The sequence below is a fragment of the Saccostrea cucullata genome, unplaced genomic scaffold (assembly GCF_032062105.1).
Source record: "Saccostrea cucullata isolate Sc308-1 unplaced genomic scaffold, CSIRO_AGI_Scuc_v1 ctg5, whole genome shotgun sequence".
Lineage (NCBI taxonomy): Eukaryota > Metazoa > Mollusca > Bivalvia > Ostreida > Ostreidae > Saccostrea > Saccostrea cuccullata.
In genome coordinates, this window is record NW_026940631.1 from 784207 (window position 1) to 809331 (window position 25125).

The 25125-nt window shown below is 34.7% G+C and overlaps 2 protein-coding genes across 8 annotated transcripts in view; one reads left to right on the plus strand and one right to left on the minus strand.

The window, feature by feature from the left end:
* LOC134255782 (Fanconi anemia group J protein homolog) overlaps positions 1 to 14069 on the plus strand; it is a 33380-nt gene extending 19311 nt beyond the window's left edge. Inside the window, exons 8-30 of one of the 2 annotated variants that reach the window (XM_062738309.1) lie at positions 2356 to 2445; positions 2877 to 2970; positions 3251 to 3376; positions 3540 to 3635; positions 4003 to 4138; positions 4474 to 4520; positions 4757 to 4906; positions 5330 to 5545; positions 5929 to 5965; positions 6099 to 6160; positions 6268 to 6525; positions 6628 to 6699; positions 7266 to 7395; positions 7557 to 7657; positions 8037 to 8072; positions 8171 to 8298; positions 8642 to 8706; positions 9029 to 9140; positions 9306 to 10677; positions 10894 to 10957; positions 11115 to 11243; positions 11372 to 11532; positions 13962 to 14069. In XM_062738309.1, the coding sequence (XP_062594293.1) occupies positions 2356 to 2445; positions 2877 to 2970; positions 3251 to 3376; positions 3540 to 3635; positions 4003 to 4138; positions 4474 to 4520; positions 4757 to 4906; positions 5330 to 5545; positions 5929 to 5965; positions 6099 to 6160; positions 6268 to 6525; positions 6628 to 6699; positions 7266 to 7395; positions 7557 to 7657; positions 8037 to 8072; positions 8171 to 8298; positions 8642 to 8706; positions 9029 to 9140; positions 9306 to 10677; positions 10894 to 10957; positions 11115 to 11243; positions 11372 to 11532; positions 13962 to 14003 (3724 nt within the window). In that variant the 3' untranslated portion in view covers positions 14004 to 14069. Of the gene's footprint in view, positions 1 to 2355; positions 2446 to 2876; positions 2971 to 3250; positions 3377 to 3539; positions 3636 to 4002; positions 4139 to 4473; positions 4521 to 4756; positions 4907 to 5329; positions 5546 to 5928; positions 5966 to 6098; positions 6161 to 6267; positions 6526 to 6627; positions 6700 to 7265; positions 7396 to 7556; positions 7658 to 8036; positions 8073 to 8170; positions 8299 to 8641; positions 8707 to 9028; positions 9141 to 9305; positions 10678 to 10893; positions 10958 to 11114; positions 11244 to 11371; positions 11533 to 13961 lie in introns of those variants that run through there. The other variant, XM_062738310.1, reaches the window with a different exon arrangement.
* A 915-nt stretch (positions 14070 to 14984) lies between these two features.
* LOC134255783 (acyl-CoA dehydrogenase family member 10-like) overlaps positions 14985 to 25125 on the minus strand; it is a 32496-nt gene continuing 22355 nt past the window's right edge. For 5 of the 6 annotated variants that reach the window (XM_062738314.1, XM_062738312.1, XM_062738315.1 and 2 more), the window contains 7 exons: positions 24561 to 24651; positions 24028 to 24186; positions 23727 to 23899; positions 23341 to 23484; positions 19370 to 19447; positions 18507 to 18662; positions 15234 to 15353 (listed from right to left, as the gene is read on the minus strand). In XM_062738314.1, coding sequence (XP_062594298.1) covers positions 18510 to 18662; positions 19370 to 19447; positions 23341 to 23484; positions 23727 to 23899; positions 24028 to 24186; positions 24561 to 24651 — 798 coding nt within the window. In that variant the 3' untranslated portion in view covers positions 15234 to 15353; positions 18507 to 18509. Of the gene's footprint in view, positions 15354 to 18506; positions 18663 to 19369; positions 19448 to 23340; positions 23485 to 23726; positions 23900 to 24027; positions 24187 to 24560; positions 24652 to 25125 lie in introns of all 6 variants that reach the window. The other variant, XM_062738316.1, reaches the window with a different exon arrangement.

The window sequence follows — 25125 nt, forward strand, 5'->3', positions numbered from 1 at the left end:
ATTAATTAATTTGATCATGATAAACTAGGTAGACAGGACCACCCAACATGTGGGCTTACTTCATTTGTAAACAATGTGACACGGAGGTTGAAACATTGGTGATGTTTTTAGCAATAAATGTGCGATGATAAATACGGGTTCACACCTCGCTTGTCAGGCAACAGAAGGTTTGTCTACTCCAAGGTGCCGGGTCGTGTTTGATTGATTGGGCCACCAACGTGTGATTTCTGTACGGTCTCTACTGAGCCCCGCAGTCTCTCCCCAGAGGCTTCGTGGACTGCCAGCACCTCGCTGACGGCCTGTTACATTATTCATGAACCTCCCAAGCTCCTGTCACTCTCAGATAGACCTAGCTGCCACTCATCTTAAGCAGGTCCTTAGCAGACTCTGATCAGAAAATCGCTCTCAATATATCTCTAGGGTTTTTGTCTCTTGGTGGCTTCTTTAAAATAATGACAATTTTGATGCTTGTAAAATGGAGTTAAAAAATCCATATCCTTGTACATGTTGTATGTAATTTTATGTTTTGTATATATATATTGACTTTTTGGGGGGTATTATTTCCATTTGAGGTTTTATTCTGGTTAACAAATATTTGTTTTTCCCAGTATTTTATTATTATACAGAATTATACAGTAAATGTTTAAATTCCATCTGTGATTTTGTGTTCATATCATAAGGGCCTCAAAGTTTTTGGTTAATTAGAATAATAAAACTCCCAGTGATGTGATTTAGAACAACAAATGATTTTATTAAGGCCAAGTAATGGATAAAAGTGAAATGGAACTAAAGGGGGAAAAGGCTGAAACTGGCTAGATGATTTGATTTGGGGTCTGTAATCTCCGAAATCAGTGTTTGGCCAACCAAATAATCACAGATTGCCAGAGATACAGAAATGAAATTGACAACATTATAGGTTTCAAATCCAATTGCTTTTTGCACAAGGGAAAGCAAAATTGGCTAGATGGGGAAATAGAATTAGGCCATTTGGGGAGTTTAGCGTGGTCATTTTCACCAATTGTGTAAGAATCTTTGAAGATGTCCTTGTCAGGAAATGGGCGATGGATGTTTAGTGAGGCTTGTTACAGCAGTAGTCCGATAAATTGCAGCAATACGGCTTTCATCCCAGCATAAAGGAAATCACTATGACATTACTTAATTAAGTTGGTGACTTTGAATGGTGTTTTTTTCCTCTGAATAGTTTTGATGTATGCTGATGCAGTATTTAACTTGATCAGCACTGTCAGATTTACAGATAATGAGCCAATAGTCCAAGTAAGAGATATTGAAGGGCCAATGAAACTGACGTCTTCATTTTCCCATCTGATTAAGTTTATGCGTGGAGCTGGATTGCTTTGTAGATAAAATACATTTAAAATTGACAATGTGTCAGATTCTAAATGTTATATAATGTTGTATATGCGGCTCTGAGTTACCAAACATTAGATTACTAACAACACATAAAACTTCATTTCTTCTTTTCTTTGCAATTTAAGTATCATTTAAAATACTCTGCAAATTGATATTTACATAAAATCAATTTGATTGAGGGGAAATATTTACAATAAAACTGCACAAATTGAAATTTAAAGAAATCAATTTACTTTGAGAAAATTAAAGCCATTAGCTGGAATATTTGAATTTACAGTGTATTTACTTAGAGAGAATGAGTGAAGCTTCAACTGGAAATCATTTCATGCAACAATATTTGTTTCATACACTGTTTATAAATACTCACATCTTTGAAGGTTTTTGATCTTTTAGAATTGATCTTGTAAAAATTTGATGTTTGCAGCCCATAATAATTCAAAAAAAATTATAACATGTTTAGATTCTTTGTATTTCCTTTAATTTAAAGATACCAGTGCTTATTGGCAGGATATTGAAATTTATAGTGATTTGTGATGAAATAATAGCACAAACTTTTTTATACTATGTATCATACAATATTAAATTGATGAAGATAAAACAGTTTAAATAATGAAATTGTTTTAAAAAATGTAACTTTCTCTAAAAACTTGGATGCATATTTATCCTTAAAATATTTATTGATCAATTTTCAATTAGAAAATGTACTTTTGGAGCTTATTCACATTATTTTCCTAAGAATACATATTACCTTTAATAATTATATAAATTTTCATTTACTCAGTAGTTGACCATTTTCAGAAACTAAGAATAGGACTACCTTAAATAACTTAATTTTTTTCAGTTACTTGTGACTTCTATAAATCTATCATTTATCAGAAATATTGAACTGCTGACCAGAATGAGAATAAAAAAAATAATATTGCATAAATCCAGCTCATTTTAAAGGGCAGACAGTTTATAAGATTTACTTTTTATCTTTTCCAGGGTACCTAAGATTTACTTTGGAACCAGAACACATAAACAGATTGCACAGATCATCAGAGAGTTGAAGAAAACAGCTTACAGGGAAGTCAAGTAAGTTATGTAAGACAAAGCACCTGATGAAACTTAATAATCTTACTGTAAAGATAAAATGGCAAGATTTTACAAGGACATTTAATCCCAATCAAATTTTAGAAATTAACTTGATATTATAAGTAAAATTTTTCATTTATTTTATGTGTTTTCATTTTTCCCTTCATTTTTGGTTCAAAACATACTTCAATAAACAGATTTCAAATTAATAAAGTGAATAGGGACATGTGGTCACATACCTTTAAAATGGGAAGATAGGAGAGAAATTTGTCCACTAAAAATATCCAATGATACATGTACTGTCAGTTTTGTACAGTCTGTGACTTCACCATGAATGTGGTGAGGGCATATAATGTTTATCATGGTTGTCTTCCATCCTTCTGTCAGTGTATTATATATCTTTATTAAAATATTAATCAACTTTTCTGCAGAATGACCATTTTGGCGGCACGGGAACACACCTGTATACACCCAGCGGTCAGTCAGATGAGGGGCAAGAACGAGGGCTGTAAGGAATTACTGGATGTACGAGTTCTACTGTATCTTACAAGCACTTCAGAATTTTTAACAAATTAAATTAATGATAATGAAAATTTTAAAATCATGCATATTCAATAGTTGGACAAAAATCCTTAATTTAAGGTAACAAATTTTTTTTGTATAAAATAATGAATTTGAAAATTGAAGTTAAAGCAATATACAGAGGTCAGCACCAAAGATAAAAAAAAAAGAAAATTGTTCTTTAATTGCGAGTAAAATGAGATTATGTTTAGAAAAGTTGAATACCATTCATACTGAATTTCAGGGTCCTGGATGTAAATTTAACGACCGTTTAAAGAGAGTCCCGGCCACACAGGACTACATGAAGAAGCATGGCCTAACTGAGGCGTGGGATATCGAGGATTTTGTAGGACTCTCTAAAACTCTCAAGGTCACAGGCTCATAAATATGGTTACAGATGTGCCCAACATTGCATAAAATCAGTTCTCAAAAGTTCAGACTACATTGTAATATCTAGAATATTATTAATGTTAACAGTCCAAACCTCAATATATAAAGTTTAGAACATTCTAAATGTTACGCTTTATTCCTAGGTTTGTCCGTATTTTGCCACCAGAGATATGAGGAGTGGAGCAGACATTGTGTTTTGTCCGTACAACTATCTGATTGACCCAGTCATAAGAGACACGGTAACACAACCTATCATTTCTCATTTTGGTGAAAAGGGCATAGCTGTTTTGATAACAGTTTTGGATTTATATTTTTTATTTGATTAAACAATTTGAACTGACATAAAATTATTTTTTTTTAATTTCTATTACCCGGTACTCATGGTTTATAAGTGATTGCAAATGGAACACCAATCCCTGAAAATATAGTATAATGAAGGTGTCCTGGGGTTGCCTGTGCATCTTTTGGAAATTTCTTAAATTTAAGAGTTGGTAAACAGTAAATCCCTTAGAACCATCAGGTCTTCTATGCTCTAGAGACTTTGGGAGTACTCTTTGAATCTTGCGTTATATGCTCTGGATTATTTGGGAGTATTTTCTATGTTAGATGGAGATCCAGCTCAAAGGTCAAGTTGTCATTCTGGATGAGGCCCACAATATGGAGGACACATCTCGGGAAGCGGCCGGGGAGAAAATAGGGGACGACATTCTCGAAAAGGCGATCAATGAACTGGATGAACTCAGTAAGAAACTTTGGGAATTAAGGGAAAGTGTTAAAATCTTATTAAAATTAGAAATTTTTTAAATTATTGAAATATGAAATTTTACTCATGCCCAAGAATTAAGCTACAGAGAATCCTGTTTTGAATGTTATACATTACAGAAAAACAAACTTGAAGTGAAAAACTGGGGGCCAGCAATTTCAAATTGTTATAAATTAAATTGATTATATCAGTTCTGTGCACAAATCTGAATTGAAAACCATAAGAAATGGAAATCACTGTAAGCATGACTTCATTATAAGCTTGTTTGCTATAACTGTGTTTCACTGTACATTCTGTTTTGTTTTTCTTCACAGTTAAGTTTGAGATCCTTACAGCAGAACATCTCAGAGTGAGGCAGCTGGTAAGTCAAAAGAATCGCTGATGTTTTTTAGCCATATAACCTCATATTTCTATGTTGTACAAAATGTTTTTCGGTGTAATAATTATACTATATATGATTTATTAATAGTTAAACATTTTCATTGTGACACAATGGTTGAACATTTCATAATATTGTATTCATGTTATGTTTTCATTATGTTTTGTATAAACGCCTCATCATTATGATGTATAGTTATTCCTTTTCGATGTTTGTAGTGTGCAGGACTCCTTGGGTTCATCCGAGACAACCAGGATCATTTACAGAATATGGACTTTGACCATGAGTACAAATGCTGGTCAAGCTATGATATCGTAGTCAGACTGGAGAAAATCGGGGCAGGTCCTAAACAGTTCCAGGAAATGCAGGTACTTTTAGAGATTTCCCAAAGCGTTAGGAAAAAATAAAACTAAAAACATGCAACAACAAGTTACAATTTGTCAAAAGTAATGTGCTAAAAATGTCCATTTAAACCAGTTTAGTTGTTGTACAAAGAAAAAAAAATACTACTGTATAAGTAGAATTTTTAGCAAGGATTTAATTTTGGCATTATAAGCGAGGGTGCTGAGATTACTAATATTGAATAACGCTAAATATTAATTGTAATACACTTGTACTAGCTTCTTTAGTGAGCATTTTAAAATTGCTAAAATTACATGTCGCTAAAAATACAATACCAGTTTTTAAGGACAAATCACTAAATTTGTGTCTCGCTAAAATTTCCACTTATACGGTATGACCATAACATAATGTTACCAAAAAAAATGCTTAGATCTAAATGTTCCTTTCAGAAACACCTGAGTAAGGTATTTGAGGAAGCTCTAGATAAAGAGACGATAGTGAAGGATATGTCTGGGCGAGTGATAAAGCTCAGCAGTGCCACCTTACAGACACTGGAACACATCATTAAGGTGTTCACCTACCTGTACAAGAACGACCTTCAGTTTGTCACGGACTACAAAATGGCCGTGGTCAAAACCACGGTCTACACCAGGAATGCTAACACGGTAGGGTATTTATTGTCAGCTGTTCACTGATCAAGTACTGGAATCCAACATTACATGTACTACAAACGTTTATTTGTATCTTAAAAAAGAACTTCAACACCGATATCACACACAAAAGTCACATGTACAGATAATAAGTCAAGGAAGATACAGATGTTAGAGAAAGTTCGTTTCAGGTGCCTGATTTACAGTACCTTATACTTTGTGGCCTGATCTTATGCTCTCTATTTAGAGATAGTCGAAGATGCATTTTACTGCTACAATGTTTTCTCCTACTTAAAATGGTAGATTGGTAATTTATTTTATAAAAAAATTAACCTGCTGAAAATAGATACTTGTCATTTGAACACTCCATTTTGAGGTTGTTTATTGTTATATTACAGGACGATATGTGGTTGAATTCTAAGAGGCGAAGGGGAGGTAAGCACCTGAATTAGATAAATTCTCCTATCACTTCTGATGATTTGATTGACAAAGTAATATTTTGCAATGTATTTTGAACCATTTATGATGTGGTTTTAGTTCAGTAATATTATTTACATGTAATTGGCAGGTGCCCCTATTCAGCCGACCACTCAACTGTCCTTGAACTTCTGGTGCATGAATCCGGCAGTGGTAAGGGCTACTCTATCGGTCTCTCTGCTAGTATTTACAAATGTTTTTGTATCATGTTGTATCACATGGATCTTATTATTTAAAAATGGTTTATTTTTGTTCTCAAGGCCTTTTCTGACCTGTCAATGTGTAGAAGTGTGGTCTTAACAAGTGGTACTCTATCACCCATCAACTCCTTTGAGTCTGAGTTAGGAGTTCCCTTTCCCATCAAACTGGAGGCTAACCATGTGATTGAGGACAAACAGGTGTGGGTGGGGGCGGTGGGTCAGGGGCCCCGGGGAGGGACTCTGGAGGCGGTGTACAGGTGTGTAGAGACCCTCCAGTTTCAGGACGAGCTGGGAGAACTGGTCCTCAGAGTGTGCCAGGTGAGTTAGGTGTCTCTTTATCTGTAAGACTGAATGAATCTCTCAATGAGAAAACTTGATGATACTAGCTACCTGACATGTATGTTGTGTTTAATGTTTCAGCAAGTTCCACACGGTGTCCTGTGTTTTGTTCCCTCCTACAGTACTCTGGGTAAACTGAAGACGAGGTGGGAGGTGAGTACCTTACAGAAATTACCGTACATGTAGAATTTTTAGCAAGGATTTAATTTTGGCATTATTAGCGAGGGTGCCTAGATCGCTAAAATTGAATATCCCTAAAAATTAATTGTGTTTTATTTGTAATAGCTTCTTTAATGTGCATTTTAAAATCGCTAAAATAACATCTCGCTAAAAAGAAATTACCAGTTTTTAAGGACAAATCGCTAAATTTGCGTCTCTCTAAAATTTCCACTTATACAGTATACTGGGAATTCATAATGTTTCACTGGGGTAGAATAATTGCATTTTATGGATGTCAATTGCTCACATATTTACAACTTTCTTGAAAAGTTAATTTCTGAATTACATTTATTCAAATAGTTTTTTAATGACATGAACATCTGTGCAAACTAAATTATCCACAAATATTAACAATATGCAATTACATATTGGGTATTTTTTGTAAAAGATGCAGTTGATGATCCAAAGATGATATTTAAAATAATATGACATTGATTAGTGTGAAATGGAATGTTTTTCCTTCCTTGTGTTTTATTTGTATATTGACCTGTATCTTTTAGATCACGGGTTTGTGGGATCGGATCAGGGAATATAAGGATGTGATGGTGGAGCCTCGGGCCTCAGACAGGGTAGATTTTGAGGACCTGATGAGACAGTACTATGATTCTATACACATGTCACAGGATCAAGGTACAACAAAACAATTACAGTTTATCAGACTAATAGTCAGAGGAGTCTCTCTCTCTCTCTCTGTCTCTCTCCCCTTCACCCAACCTTCCACCCCCATAAAAAAACACACAAAAACTCATCATTGGTCATGCAGCCTTTAGAAATTTTTATTTTTTCTTCAGCTGATGGAAGGAAGACAGGTGCCCTGTTTGTGGCAGTATTCCGGGGTAAAGTCAGTGAGGGGATGGATTTTGCTGACAACTACGCCAGAGCCGTAATCACTGTGAGAATACTTTATATTTACTTGTTACGTGATGCAAAGAAAATTATCATAATCATGCTTACAGTTACAGTGTTGTGTAATTGGTAGAATGTTTTGTAGAATTGACCTTTGAATTTCATATCTTGCACCATCTTTTATTGTGTTGTATGACATAACTTTAAAAATTATAGATTTTAGAACTGGATTTAAAATTGATTTATTTCAAAAATTCCAAATTAACAAGTGTGTAGATGCATAGAAAGGGATTCATGGTTTGTTAATACTTGTGCATCAAAATGCAAACGAAATGAACATGTAAATCAATACCTTGTACATGGATGTGTGCACTTGAATTCATAATACACTTATTCAGATTTTAACAATGATTGATAAATTGTAGGTTGGCATTCCATATCCCAATGCTAAAGATGTTCAGGTAAACATCTCTTTTTCCTATATCTTCATGTTTAAAATTATATGAGTAGTAAAAAATCCAAGTAATTTTTTTAATTTCCTAACAAATTTTTTTGACAGGTGAAATTCAAACAAGAGTTTAACAACATGTATCGCTTATCGAGAGGGCTGCTGTCAGGATCAGAGTGGTACGATATCCAAGCCTTCCGAGCGTTAAACCAAGCACTGGGGCGATGCATTAGGCACAGGTATGTTCTGGCTAACATAATGTGCCTGATTGGTACAAAACTTGAATCATTATTCATATCCAGGGTAAAATAACCAGACATCTTAGCTTTCCGGGCCCTGAAACAGTCCCTAGACCTCTGTCAGATTCTGAAGTTGTAAATGGTTCAACTTTCATAGTCCTTATTCAGAAAGTTGTTGATATATAGGATGGACATGTATATCTACCAACCATGCTGCTCACTATATTTAGCTTTTAGCACTTGTAATTGTTATTGAAAATGGTGAATAAAATATAAAAATATTACCATGTATGTTGCATTATCTTAGGTTGTGAGTCAATTTTATGCTGGAAATTTGTTGTAGGAAAGACTGGGGAGCTATTATCCTGGTGGATAACAGATTTGTCAAAAATGTCCATAAAGTTCAAGGTAAATCATAACCACTATCAAATGTACCTTAAATAGTAATATACACTGTATCTATAGTTTAAGCTTCAAGGCAATTGAATAAATTTTGAATATTTAAGACAATGAAAATAGTGTTAATCTGTAGGATGAATTTGGGCACCCATGTTAAAAAAATGTGTAATAGAAAATGCTTTGCAGAAAAGAAAATAATCAGACTGAAGTTGACAAAATGCCATCCACTTAAGTTATTTCAAAGTTTTGGGGTCACCATTGATATGGAGAATCTCCTGTGTAGGTTTGTTTAAGTGAAGCATTTGTTGATCTGAATTGACTTGATGTTTAGGTTTGTCTAAGTGGGTGAGAAGGAAGGTTCAGTCATATCAGACCTTTGATGCAGCCATGGACTCCATTGACAAGTTCACTAAGGCTAGGCAAGAGGACATGCCAGTTGTCAAGTGAGAAATCATATAGTAATTCTTGAATTACATACTACAAATTATTGTTTAAAATAATGTGTAATTGTCTTCAATGTTGAAATTAAATTTGAAAATGAACAGAGAAGAAAGTAACAAAAATTGTATGGATTACACAAAAAATTAATTCTACAATTTCAATGATAGCCCAGACACATCATTTATACCTGGGACCCCAGTAACACCTGGTCAACACCTAGGATCACAGATGACATCGCCAATTACCTCTACACCCTATGCCCTGGGGTCAGAGACACCTATAGGGAAAGGATTTTCACTAGAAACCCCACTGAAATCCATCATAAAATCCCCAAACACATTACTAGGATCACCTGAACAAGGAGCAGGAAAATCAAATCAGTGTGTGCTGATGTCACCCACTGATGTTCACAAAAACCAGAGTTACCAGAACCTGGTGCAGAATCGACAGGTGGTTCAACCAGAGGTATTGGCCCAAAATAACCAGTTAGCCCACAATAACCAGCTAAGTGTTCCTGCAGCACAGCCCCTGAATCACATGTCAGAGATAATGAAGGTCATTAACTCTTCCTCTGCTCCTAAAGACAAGCCGTACTACATCATTATAGGTCAAGGAACGCCTCAACAACAGATGTACCTGATAGAACCTCCTCCAAAACCAGCACCCCAGCCCGGAAATAAGGTGGTGGTACCAACCCCAAATCTAGATCAAGGTCAAACACCAAGCAAGGTCACTGGCCAAGGTAAGACTGAGTTCAGTGGGCAAACACCAAATAAGGTTTCTTTGGGACACACACCTGGCAAGAGTTTCCAAACTAAGCCAGGATTGACAAGTCAGCAACCAAGGGCAGCTACTACTGAAACAATGCAAACAAATCAGAAGACAAATGCTACCTCAGAGTCTGCAGGACCCGTCATAGATCTCACTGAACAGTCTGAGCCATCAGAAATAAAAAGTAGTGAGAAAGAGAAGAATGTTGAAGGAAAGTCAGATGAGAATAATGGAACAGTACAGAATGATCAAAGCTCTGATGAAAAATCCAACAGGTTTTATAAGTTCTGTAGCATTAATGATCCTCGGAATGCAGAATCTGTGACAAAAAATCCTGAGAATAAAGTACAGGAGCCTGTCACTCCTGTGTTGTTTGGTGAAAACTCACAAGAAGAGGATCCTGTAAAGAAAGAACCAACTCAAAAGAATGCTGTGTCTATGAGCAGAAAACCTTTGTTTAGAAAAACAGGGAAGGGCAGTATTAAACCAAATGATACAGTACAAAGTGATGACAGCGAGAAAGAATTCAAAAGCTGTAAAAAATCAGCCGCTACAAAGGAGTTGTTGGAAGCTAGTCACAATAACACAGAGATGGACTCAGCTCTGGGTGAGGGCACCTCAGGAAAGGAGGAGGATTGTCATTTGAGGACAAGAAGGGGTCCTCGAGGACTGAAGAGAACCTCGGTCCCGAAGTCCAACTTGAGGATGTCCAAGCGCAGGAAAGGGGTGGACTTTGATGAGGGTGAAGAGGAGGGCAAAGAAAATCAGGTACTTAGACAGGTTGAATTAAAAATTACAACTTTGATCCCTTTAGTAGCCCCAGAACTTGTAATTAAGGTTCTAGAATTAGACCAGAAAATAAAGGAAAATGTTTAGTCATCATGACACAGAAAAAAATTATATGGACTCTTTTAACCAAAAGTCTACTTAATATCTTACAAATGAATTTCCCCCTTAAATTGTGATTTTCTTTTATTCCTCCAGTCTATGAATCAGTCACAAGCCAGCTGTAAAGTCTGTGGCCAGGTTCTGCTCACTCCTCTAGGTGGTGTGTATAGTTTGTTTATATTTACAACTACATATACTTGTCCATACCTTTAAAAGAAATTAGTACAGGATGTATACCTTTACATGAAACAGTACTTTACACGTTTTATTTTGATATTCAATCTTGCATTTAGAATTTATTTTTATAATAATTTCAGAATATGAAAAAAGAAAAAGAGTTCCAAAGTTTTTGACTCATTTGGACCTCTTCAGGAACAAGGCTGTACTATTTACATCAAACAAAGAAAAGAAGACCTCTTTCCAGCCATGCACTGCAGATACTGGGGGTATGGATTCATGTTAATAGAGGGAGATGTGCTTATCAGATTCGATTCAAATCAAAAACTTGTCTTAATTTTATGGGGCATCATTTTCTTTAAACTATTGCATGTAAATGGTTATCTTGTACTGGCAGGTATAAAACTGAACAGTGTCTGGTGCCACGAGGAGCAATGTTGTGTACAGTTTGTTTCCTGTACAGGGTGTCACAAAAATGGTTCACCTGGCCATGTGATTGGAGCTCAGATTGTTTGTGTGGACAATTCAAACTTGTCACATGTCCTGGAGAAGGGTCAGGTATGTGCTTGTGTGACTACCTCAGTTAGCAATATAGATACGATATGAGATGAAACACACTGATGTAAATCATTTAAGCCTTTCAATAAGAAATAGTACTTGTTCTTGAGAAAAACCAATATCATCATGATTTTTTTAACTGCATACATTGCACATGTTTTTATGCCCCGCCATGAATATGGCTGGGGCATATAGTGTTTGTCATGTCCGTCTGTCCTTCCGTCACACTGTGTTTAGCCATGTTCAAAGCTCGGTTTTAAGAAACTATCCAAGATATTTTCATCAAACTTCATTTGCTGATAGATATTGATGAGAGCTATGCAAATGCATGAAATATTTTGACTATGAAATTTCCTTTGACCTTGACCTCACTTTTCTTAAATTGATGTTTAGCTCAATTTTAAAGAAACCACCAAATATGTTTTATCAAACTTTATATGCTGCTAAATACTGATGAGAGCTATTCAACTGCATCACCATTTTTGACCTTGACCTTTCCTTTGACCTTAGGGTTAGGATTAGGGGTGATAAACACTGATGAGAGCTATTCAACTGCATCAACAGTTTTTTACCTTGATCTTTACTTTGGCCTTGACCTCACTTTTCTTAAATTAGTGATTAGCTCAGTTTTAATGAAATCAGTCAAGATATTTTTATCAAACTTCATAAGTTGATACATATTGATTAGTGCTATTCAACTGCATCATCATTTTGACCTTGACTTTTTCTTTGACCTCACTTTTTCCTAAGTTAGTGTCAAACTTCATATGCTGATACATACTGATGTAAGCAATTCAAATGCATCACGGGTTTTGACCTTGACCTCACTTTTATCAAATTTTGTTTAAGTCAGTTTTAAAGAAATCATTCTTTATATTTTTAGGGCCCTGCAAGGATTTGCGGGTGCCCTATAGTAATCACTCTGTCCGTCCGTCTGTCTGTCTGTCTGTCCGTCTGTCACTCTTCCGTCCACAAATTTTCTGTTTTTTTCTAATAACTTTTTTTATGGTTGCCCAATCAAGTTCAAATTTGGTGTGGTAGTTCAGTAGGCAGAAATACATATTTTGATGCTAAGTTTGGTTCTCTATGTCCCATGGTTTGGAGCTGGGGTGGTGGGGTAGATTCCTTAACTATGCATAAGAATGAACGGGCAACTTTTTTTATGGTTGCCCAATCAAGTACAAATTTGGTACGGTAGTTCAGTAGGCAGAAATACATATTTTGATGCTAAGTTTGGTTCTCTATGTCCCATGGTTTGGAGCTGGGGTGGTGGGGTAGATTCCTTAACTTTATATAAGAATGCATTGGCAAAGAGAGATAACTGCTGAAGATGTTCCCATTGTAAACTGAATGCTGCAATGAGTCCCTTGGGATTAATTAGCTTTCCTCCTGAAGAAAATCCAGAGCATTATCTTGATCTGTCACATTGAGATTAATTACCACCTCTGTCTGCAAATGAAGTTTGTTTAGAAGTTAAATCAATTTGGAATGCTATGAACACTCTGAAATGTGGATTTAAATATAAATTTTTATTATTTATTTTTGTTTGATAGTTATGATTTCATTGAATTCTAAAAAAAAGAAATAGATGAAAGAAGATTTTTTGATTTACTTTTTTTTCACTTTTTTCACTTTTTTAAAAAATATATTAATTCAAGAATATTATTAATTTTTAATGTAGTTGTATAAAAACCCCATTCTATCATTAATACTGAAAAAATTCTTATTGTAAATTTAGAAGAAAATGATGAGAGAGGTACAATTAATCCCTTGGGATTAATTATCTAGCCTGCTGCAGAAAATTTAGTAGGCTTTTCTTTATCTGTCACTTTAAGATTAATGAAAACCTTTGTCTGCAACTGCTGTTTGTTTGAAGTTAAGGTCAAGCCTTCATGATATTTGCATTCATTGAAGGCTGGCATTTTATATAACACAAGCTTCATAATTGTTTAAATATACATTCAATGTTAAGTTGTTCTTTACTGCCTAATGTAAATACAAGGATATTATTTTCAGGTTTTTGAATATTCAGGAATTATCTTGAAATTTTTAGAATACAGTTGCTGTTGCTTATTCTTCGTACATTTATTAATCATTCTGTAAGCTGCACCCTTTTAATTCTACCCCATGGAGGGGCCCTTGCTGACTGGTCAGTTTTCTAGTTTCAACTTCATATGCTGATACATACTGAAGAGATCTTTTCAACATTTCCTTTGACCTTGACCTCACTTTTCTGAAATTAGTGTCAAACTTCATATGCTGATACATACTGATGAAAGCATTTTCAACTGCATCACCATTCAAGATATTCTGATCAAATTTCATACACATATACAAATTTTATGTTCAATGCATTACTAATATACTCTTGGCAGGGCATTCATGTCCTAAGTACATATTTCAAGTTAATAAAATGTTTTATTTTTCAGATGTGGTTAATTGCTGCTAATGTGTCTATAGAAGATTGTTAATGGATTGATATGTATATGTTATACAATGTATATAAATAAATTTAGGAATAAATTTTTACAATAGAATTTAAAGTCTTGCACTTCTGTTGGATTCTTGAAGGAAAAACAATGTATGTTTAGAAAAAAAACTTGTAATGAATGATTTATAAGTAAGGTTTCTTAAATGAACACAGTCAATCTAAAGAATGGAGGCGTACAAGGCGATGTCAATCCCCCGCTCTAAGAAAAGACATTTATCATTTTTTAAAGTTCATGAAAGCAATATTTTTTTTTTTCAATTATATGGTTTATATCATCTTTTTCACATTTAAATCTGTATTTCATTGTTTTATTATTTTATGAATAATTTTATTTTTTCACTCATGTTTTAAGATATATGTGAAAAGAAAAAGCTTCATGTGTGATTCAAACTCTCTCCATAGCGCAGGGTTTGTCACAAGACCGACTGCGTTAACCACTACGCTACGAAGTATATGCGTTGTCGAAGTCTGTCAGTTTGATTTAAATGAACGGGTTTGTTGAAGCGTACATTTTTTTCAGAAAAGTTCGATTTTCATATAGAATGGGTTCAGACTTCATTTTTTGGACAAAGGAAATAGATTTCACATTCACGTTAACAAAAAATGGAGACTTGACCCATTCATGTTCAAAATTCATTTTTTATGGCTCTAGTAAACCCATTTTCCACTAAATATGCTTAACTGTCAACTTTGAAAAAAGATTGTCAAATGATAAGTCGTTCAGTAAAATAAAATAATAAAATGTTTTAAAGAAGACATTACTGAGAACATAATTTTAAAAAAAATATAACTTTTCCGTTAATTTTGAAAATTGAGAAACATATTGTCTCAGAACGGGGGATTGTCCACGCCTTATTTCTTTGTAGCCCTTCACCAGCAAGTGGTTGCATCTCGGGTTTAGTGAAAATTATCAGAGGGACATTAAACAACCTACCAAGCAAAACTAATGCAGATGACAGGATATGATATAATTTGTTTTATTGTATTTAAAAATATAATATAACAATAAACATATAACACCATTTCATCAAAAGGACTGTGGACATGACATTTTATTGATCATGCTATATAGATACATGATTATTATGTTGTTCATGCAGTATTACAACTGTGTGTAATGTCGATTCAATGAAATCACAGAAAAAATCATCACAGACATATTATAGAGTCATCTGAAGCGGTATAGTTATAATCTAGCCTTTCTGTACTCAAACTTGGCGACCTGCCTCAAATGGACTTCATCTGGTCCGTCAGCCAAGCGTAACACACGAGCTTTTGCGAACAGTCTAGCCAAACAGAAATCTGAGGATACGCCAGCCCCACCATGCACCTGAAAATTCAAACCTGACTATTGAATACTGTTTACTGCTGTAAGGCAACAAACAAAGATTGAAGATATTGACAAGTCTAAAACTTGGTGACGTACATATGAAATTGCTTACACTGTACCCTACCCTCTTAATGAAATAGGAATTTTAGCACCCATGTATGCAGTTAGTAAAAAAAACAATTGTCATTCTATTAGAACACATTCAATAAAATAGACAATAGTCCTTGTTTATATAAGTTCATAAAAACTCAAAGGTATCTGTGTACTTGGAAATCTGTGCTACTGCAATATTTCATATTGCCATGTAATAGGTCAAAGCAAGCAAATCTCAAGATGTTTCATAAAATCCTTAGAGACAAACAGTCAGTGTATTAAAGCTATCAATATGCTTATGTACTTTGCTTTACGTGATGTGCAAAATAATATAACAAGTGACTATAAATGTTTTATAATAATATTTAAGGTTATTACTTTGGGATGAAATCTCTACTGATTATGTTGCACACATTTTCATTTAGCAAGCAAGTTCAGAACAAATGTAGTTCATTATTCAGCATAATCATGAACTAGAGCTTGTAGATTTTCCATACATAATACAATTATATTTTAATGTTAAACAAGATGTGTTTGTGAAACACTGATGCCCACGTATGGCAGCTTATGACAAGGGTAGAATTCTCTCAAATGCATTTCAAACTCCAGAGGTCAAGGTCATAAGTGTACCCAAAGGAAGGTCTTGTTACAAGGAATACACCTGTGAAATATGAAAGCCCTAATTCTAACTGTTCAAAAATTATGACCAAGGTTAAAGTTTTTAAAAGTGGGTCAAACTCATAGGTCAAAAGGTTAAAAATATTAATACCTGCTGAAAGGTCTTGTCACAATAAATACACATGTGAAGTATGAAAGCCCTAACTCCAACTGTTCAAAAGTTATGGCCAAGGTTAAAGTGTGGTATTTTTTTGTAAAAGTAGGTCAAACGGGACAAAATACCTCCCGCTGGGTTATTTCAGAAGTAAGTTTTTCCAAAATAAAGATATGTATCAAACATGAATTATGAAATTTTTCTTCCAGTGACCTTGAAGTTCCCCAAATGACCTTGGGTCAAGGTCATGATACACCCTTGGGTCATGGGCAATCTTTGTGTGAAATGAGAACCTACCAAGTTTATTCATAAGAAAGATATGGACCGGACACGAATTCTGAAATTTTTCTTCCAGTGACCTTGAAGTTCCCCAAATGACCTTAAGTCAAGGTCATGACACACCCTTGGGTCATGGGCAATCTTTGTGTGAAATGACAACCTACCAAGTTTATCCATAAGAAAGATATGGACCGGACACGAATTCTGAAATTTTTCTTCCAGTGACCTTGAAGTTCCCCAAATGACCTTGGGTCAAGGTCATGACACACCCTTGGGTCATGGGCAATCTTTGTGTGAAATGAGACCCTACCAAGTTTATTCATAAGAAAGATATGGACCAGACATGAATTCTGAAATTTTTCTTCCAGTGACCTTCAAGTTTCCCAAATGACCTTGGGTCAAGGTCATGACACACCCTTGGGTCATGGGCAATCTTTGTGTGAAATGAGAACCTACCAAGTTTATTCATAAGAAAGATATGGACCGGAACACAAATTATGAAATTTTTCTTCCAGTGACCTTGAAGTTCCCCAAATGACCTTGGGTCAAGGGCATAACACACCCTTGGGTCATGGGCAATCTTTGTGTGAAATGAGAACCTACCAAGTTTATTCATAAGAAAGATATGGTCCGGACACGAATTCTGAAATTTTTCTTCCAGTGACCTTCAAGTTCCCCAAATGACCTTGGATCAAGGTCATGACACACCCTTGGGTCATGGGCAATCTTTATGTGGAGTAGTAGATTCTAATGTCCCTCTGTAAGAAAGATATGGACCGGACACGATTGCACAGACAGCTAGACAGACGGACAGACGGACAAGGTGATTCCTATATACCCCCCAAACTTCGTTTGTGGGGGGTATAAAAAGTCTGATTTATAATTCTAAAAAGTAACTATACCAGTCCTTAATTCCAACAGGTATTCATTAATAATTGTTGATCATTGTTTACTTAGTATTTATATGTTTTCATAGTTAATTACTTTTTTTACACAAAAATTCCACCTATTCCCACATGAAATCTTACCTTTTTCTACCTGATTTTCAAAAAGTGGGAATAGGTAGAATGAACCCTGTCAAAGTTTAGATAAATTATATTTTCTGTATTCAGAAATGCCTTGCACCTGTCAGAGTTTATATAAATTATTGTATATTTTCTGTATTCAGAAATGCCTCGCACCTGTCAGAGTTTATATAAATTATTGTATATTTTCTGTATTCATAAATGCCTCGCACCTGTCAGAGTTTATGTAAATTACTGTATATTTTCTGTATTCAGAAATGCCTCGCACCTGTCAGAGTTTATATAAATTACTGTATATTTTCTGTATTCAGAAATGCCTCGCACCTGTCAGAGTTTATGTAAATTACTGTATATTTTCTGTATTCAGAAATGCCTCGCACCTGTCAGAGTTTATGTAAATTATTGTATATTTTCTGTATTCAGAAATGCCTCGCACCTGTCAGAGTTTATGTAAATTACTGTATATTTTCTGTATTCAGAAATGCCTCGCACCTGTCAGAGTTTATCTCAATTACTGTATATTTTCTGTATTCAGAAATGCCTCGCACCTGTCAGAGTTTATGTGAATTATTGTATATTTTCTGTATTCAGAAATGCCTCGCACCTGTCAGAGTTTATGTGAATTATTGTATATTTTCTGTATTCAGAAATGCCTCGCACCTGTCAGAGTTTATATAAATTACTGTATATTTTCTGTATTCAGAAATGCCTCGCACCTGTCAGAGTTTATATAAATTACTTTATATTTTCTGTATTCAGAAATGCCTCGCACCTGTCAGAGTTTATGTAAATTATTGTATATTTTCTGTATTCAGAAATGCCTCGCACCTGTCAGAGTTTATATAAATTACTGTATATTTTCTGTATTCAGAAATGCCTCGCACCTGTCAAAGTTTAGATAAATATGTTTTTGGTATTCAAAAATGCCTCGCACCTGTCCAAGTTTAGATAAATATGTTTTCGGTGTTCAGAAATGCCTCGCACCTGTCAAAGTTTAGATAAATTATATTTTCGGTATTCCTGTCGTGACACACTCCGGAGATGAACCTCGTCAGGGCCGTCTGCGAGTCGCAGAACTCGGGCCCAGGAAAAGAGTCCGGCAAGAATAAAATCATCACTCAGACCAGCTCCACCGTGGGCCTAAAAGGGAACCAGTTTAATCAGTCCTCATCAGATATATGTATGCCATGGTTGATTACAACAAAATCATACTCAGTGTCTTCTTGAGACTTGCTAAAGAATAGATTATTTTCATGCTGGAGAAATTATCTTTGCTGGTGAACTGGTGGATTTAAGAATCCAAAGATTGTTGAAAATTGTAAAAAACTCAGATTTTTGTGTTGTAATCAAACACAGCATATGAATATTAGGTAAAAAGGAAAATGTTTACAAATAGTTTTTGCTGCTCTTTGAGTAAGGCTGTTACAAAACTGGGGATAAGCTTCTTTGCTCAAACCACTTTTAACTCAATCTTCAAATATTTTGCATTGAAAAATTTTCAATTTTTTTTTCTTTGGACTTTCATACATACATGTACATGTATGTAGTTGAATGCAATGTTAAATTCAATACACTAAGAAATGGAGAAACAATGAAAATGAATTTAAAAACAGATAATTAATTGAGACTGTAAGTTCATCCTTCATATATATTAGATAAATTGATTTGATTTTTTTCTGAAAAGCAAGGAAAAAAATATCTAAAAGGAAAATGAAATTGCAGGTTCATCTGGTTGCACTAAAGGAAACCTGGTACAATGCTATAGTAAGTGCACTGGGTATGAGGTATAAGATGTTTATACAGATCTGCTTATGAGTAGATGTCTGGTGGCTACACTTCTGTATTACCTGTATGGCACGATCAATTACATTCAGGGCCATGTTGGGAGCTGCCACCTTAATCATGGCTATTTCTGGAGCTGCCACCTGTATAAACATAAGAAAACAAAATGATAGGCCCAAACAACACAATGATCACCTGGGTTAAGATGACCACGCTGTTCATCATCTGCAGATCTATTTCCTCAATATTCCTTTGTAAAACTTTAACTATTTTGGCCCACCCTACCCCCTGGGGTCCTGATTTGAACAAACTTGAATCTGCACTACTATTCCTTAGAAGGCTTTTATGTCAATATGACCAAACGTGCCTTTGTTGTTCTTGAAAAGATATTTAGAAGTTTTATTAAATTATTAAGGTCTTCCGTTTCAGACGGAAGACCTTATAGTGATTCTACTGTTTTTTCTTATTATTATTCTTATTATTATTTTTTTCCCCAAATCTTGTCGACAGGATTTCTCAGAGATGGCTGGACGGATTTTCCTGAAATTTTCAGGGATGATAGAAAATGAAAATACCCCGAGACGTTTTTTTCATTTTTTCAAAAATCACTTCCGGTCGTCAGATATGTCCGATTTCCGCTTTTTTAAAAAATATTTAATCCGAGTGAGATCTCAGAAACGGTAAGAGATTAAGGCACCAAACTTACAGGGATGATAGATCTTGATAAGTAGGCAAATCCATTTGGGTTAAGATCGTCCGCCGTCACTTCCGGTCGTCACAGGAAGTGTTCCTAAATATCGAAAATTTCAACTTTTCTTTTTTGAAAGTTTTTTTGCATCAGATTATAGCATCTTACTCGTAGTTTCGAAATATGTCAGTCCCACCGGAAACAAAAACGACAACTTCCGGTTATAAGAGAAAAACTGCATATTTTCAGTATTTTTCTTTCCCATAAATATTTTTTATAGATAAAGTTTTTGAAACGATTTTTAGATATGTTATTCAGACTGCAAATGACTACAGTAACGTCAAATATCTTTGGAAAATTCACTTCCGGTCGTGTGATTTCCTGTCCTCAAAATGAATAGTTCTTACAGCTATATCTCGGAAACGGTAAGAGATGTAGACACCAAACTTATAGGAGTGGTATATCTTGACGAAAAGGCAAAAACATATAGATAAAGATTGTCCTCCGTCACTTCCGGTCGTCACAGGAAGAGGTCAAAAAATTGGAAATTTCAACTTTTCTTTTATGGAACGTTTATTGCATCACATTAAAGCGCTTTATTTGTAGTTTCAAAATATATCAGCTCCACCGGAAACAAAAACAACAACTTCCGGTTATAAGAGAAAAACTAAATAATTTGAATATTTTCTTTCCGATATGTATTTTTTATAGATAAAGTGTTTGCAACTGTTTTTGGATATGTTATTCAGACTGCAAATGTCTACAGTAACATCAACCATTTTTTTAAAAATTCACTTCCGGTTACGTGTAATTTCCTGTCCTCAAAATGAGAAGTTATTATAGCTAGATCTCTTAAACAGTTAGAGATTAAGACACCAAACTTTTACAAGTGCTATATCCTGACGAGTAAGCAATTCCATGGGGGATAAAATCGTCTGTCGTCACTTCCGGTCGTCACAAGAAGTGATCAAAGAAGTCCAAAAATTCAACTTTCCCTTATGAAAACTTTTTTTATCACATAATAGCATCTTATTTGTAGTTTTGAAATGAGTCAGTAACACCGGAAACAAAGAAGACAACTTCCGGTTATAAGAGAAAAGCTTTATAATTTGAGTATTTTTCTTTCCCGTAAACATTTTTTATAGATAAAGTATTTGTAATGATTTTTGGATATGTTATTAAGACTGTAACTGTCTTCAGTAACGCCAAATATCTTTATAAAATTCACTTCCGGTTGCGTGATTTCCTGTCCTCAAAATGAGAAGTTATCATAACTAGATCTCGTAAAGGGTAAGAGATTAAGACACCAAACTTTTACAAGTGGTAGATCTTGATGTGTAGGCAAAACTAGTCAGGAAAAGATTGTCCACCGTCACTTCCGGTTGTCACAGGAAGTGAACAAATGAATAAAAACTTTTCTTATGGAATCTTTCTCAGTAATACATTATAGCATCTTTTTTTGTAGTTTTGAAATATGTCAGTCCCACTGGAAACAAAATGGACAACTTCCGCTCTTGAAAGAAAAACTGCATAAATTTAGTATTATACTATCCCATTAATATTTTTGATAAGAAGAGCATTAGGAATGATTTTAGGACATGTTATTTAGACTGATATATCTAGAGTAAGCTCAAATATCTCTTCAAAAATATACTTCCGGTCACGTGATTGTTGTCCTCAAAATGAGAAGACGAAGATTGGGCAAAAAATATAGGGTTAAATGCGTACGCCGTCACTTCCGGTCGTCACAGGAAGTGATAAAAAATTGAAAATGATTTTTGTACATGTTATTAAGACTATAATTGTCTAAAGTAAAGTAAAGAATCTTGGTGAGTTACACCTCCGGCTGTTCGTTTTCCTGAAATCATTAAAAATATTATATGCCTTTTTAACATAGATAAAAGCTCATTCATGTAGATAAATAGAGGAGAACGGAAGACCTTCTTTGTTGCTGTAGCAACAAGAGTTTCTAGTTCTTATGTATTATTGTGTAAAACACAGGTACGATAAGGCTTCCCAGAGAATGTTGCAGTGTACTCTGTGCATGCACTTCTCTGAACATCATAATTGAGAATGACATCAAGTCACTGCAAACTTGAACTGTAATGATGCGGAGAGTGTCATAAACTTACATCTAATTTCAATCTGCATATAAAGATTCAGAAAACTAGTTTAAAATAATATGTTTTAATCATTTTTTGAAAAAAATCTAATATATCCGAATAATTCCTGTAACTGTGCTTTATTACTTTTGTTTAAAAGTCAGCATGTTCAAATTATGTACGAAAATATACGCTTGACATTTACCCTTTTTTATACCAGTGGATAGAGGCAGAATTCATAATATTTGTATGAAAGAGCCTGGCGCAGGTGATTAATGAGGATTTATTTAATATCTTTTGTGGAAATCTGCAAGAGGAGTTTCCCCTCTAACTGAATCTTGCTTGGGAAAAATGTAAGATGGCTTTGTGTTAAAACAGATAACGATATTGAGCAGAAAATACTCTCAGATTTGTCGGTAAAATGAGGTTAATGTGAAATATTTTGTACCAGAGTAATAGTGTAACTTTTCCCTAGCACATTTCGAGTTCACAAGGATGCAACGAGTTTATTTACGTGACAAAAAGTTGATAATAATTGTGTTAATGACCTGCGCCAAAGCAATTTATGTGAAAAACTTCAAAAAAGAAGAAATGACCGTCACATGATCAACAAGGTCATGTGATATCATAACAAATATGTTTATATATAGCCTAGAGAACTCTCCATATGAATTGGGTGTACTTAAGTACATAACTTAAAAATAAAACTCAAAATCAACTTTGCAATGCAGTGTTACGTTTTAAATGCATTTAAAGCTCTGGGAAGCCTTAACAGTACTGCAAAGTGTAAACTTTTTCTGGACAAGTAGTTATTGAGAGGAAGATTTTTAAACACTTTTCCTGCACATTTCTGTGTAAAAGGGGGAAGGGTGTTCACAATTCAAACAAATTTGAATCTACACTATAATATAAAGCTTTCTTCTAAATTTCACCTTTTCTGGCCATTGGACCTTAAAAAGAAGATGCCATTTAATTTTCACTAAGACAACAAAGCTATTCATTAACTTTTGTGGCCCAATCATATTCCCTTCACCCTGGCATAATTTCAAGTTTGTCATGTAGTTCTTGGGCAAAACTTGAAAATGTGAAAAGTTTACAGATAATGGACTACAGACCTTTTGACCAGAGAAGCTTTGGCTCAGGTGAGCTAAGACTTGGGTATACATAGAATGACCTTATAATTTATATCATTTACAATTTAGCTCCTTCAGTCATTGGAGATGTAATGTTTATGCTTCCCTCTTACCTTATTGCCATAGTTGTCCATCATGTGAGCTGCCTTGAGCACCAGTAGCCGAGTCTGCTCAATCTCAATCCTAGACTTAGCCACGTCTTGCTGTATTGTTCCCTGTGCTGCCAGAGGCTTTCCAAAGGCCACCCTGTTCTGTGTCTAAAAATTGTAGCAAGATTTTCTAAAGCTATCTTCAGTTTTATACCTTATATGTGCTTAAGTAAAAAGTTTAACTTATAGATTATCAGTTCATTTACTGTATATACTGAATACGAAATATGTATGTTTCACATGCCTTTGTTTCATAAACAGAGCACCCCCTATTAGGGGGTGCCCTGAATACAAAACAGGTGCCTCTGGTATGTTTCAAGACATTTGGAGATAGTACAGTATAGACCTACTCTTTCCAGCATGAGTTGGAGGGCTCGTTCAGCATTGCCGATAAGTCTCATACAATGATGTATCCTGCCGGGACCCAGGCGACCTTGAGCAATCTCAAAGCCACGCCCCTCACCTAGCAACATGTTGCCGAGGGGAACTTTCACGTTCTCAAATATCACCTCTGCATGCCCAGCTGTTAAAAAATATAAAGAGAGGAAAATTTCACCACATTTATTTGGTAAAATTTTTATACTAATTCAGACAACTAAAAAGATCAAACATTGAGATGTCATAAAGAAAATAAACTTGTTTCCTTCTCACCTGGGTAGTCTAGATAGCCAAACACGGTGAGGGGTCTGACAATTTTGACCCCGGGGGCGTCCATCGGTACCAGGATCATACTCTGTTGTCTGTGTGTGGCAGCAGACTTGTCTGTTTTCCCCATAAATACACACACCTTACAGTCTGGATGTAAAGCACCTGTCAATTGATATATTTACATCAAATACAGTTTAACTTTTTTAAAATTCTAAGTTTCTTTAAAGTCTTGAAATTAAGTTATTTTGAGGCTGATACATGTATCTGCATAATAGGACAAATGTAATGTGAACATTCTAGTAACATTATATGCTAAGTAATGATATGAAACAAAGATAAGATATTGGGGAAAACATTGATACTTAATATTTTATTCTGGTTCTGTCTCTTTTTTAGGAGGGAGGTGTCTATTGTTCAGTATCAATTATTATCAAATTAACAATTAATGCAGAATTCTATGTCGTTTAATGCAGATGTAAATATAAACACCCTCTGTAAATTACTGTGAAGTTTTCTACTCTGATATGATATAATACCTGAGGTCCACCATTTGTGTCCATTAATGACGTAGTGATCCCCCTCTCTCGTGATGGAGGATTCAATATTGGTGGCATCTGAAGAAGCTACCTAAAATACCCGGTAAGTAAATAATGAAATGTACAGAGTAGAAATATTAAAACTTTTTTTCAATTGCAGCTTTTTTTTCTAGCAAAATATTGTGGAATCATTTTCATTTGGTGGGGTCAATGTTCATGGGCAAGCAAAATTTTACTCATTCCTGGGGATGTAACTGTAAATCACTTTTTTGTGGATGAGACAGTGTGCTTGTGAGAATGATATTTTTCATACAATTTCATGTTACTCATTTACACAAGTGATTCAAAGAATATGTTTACAAAAGAGATGTTTGTGAGGGGTGTAAATTCTTGGGTAAGGGTGACCCATGAAATACACAAACAATGGTCCCATCACAAACAATGATGAATCCACTGTATTCCAGGAAAAAGGAAATTATCATATATAATACATGTTACCAACTACTACCAGTAAATTGTTATGAAGTTTTTTTTAATCATAAGTAGTTAAAGCTATAAAAGCTTT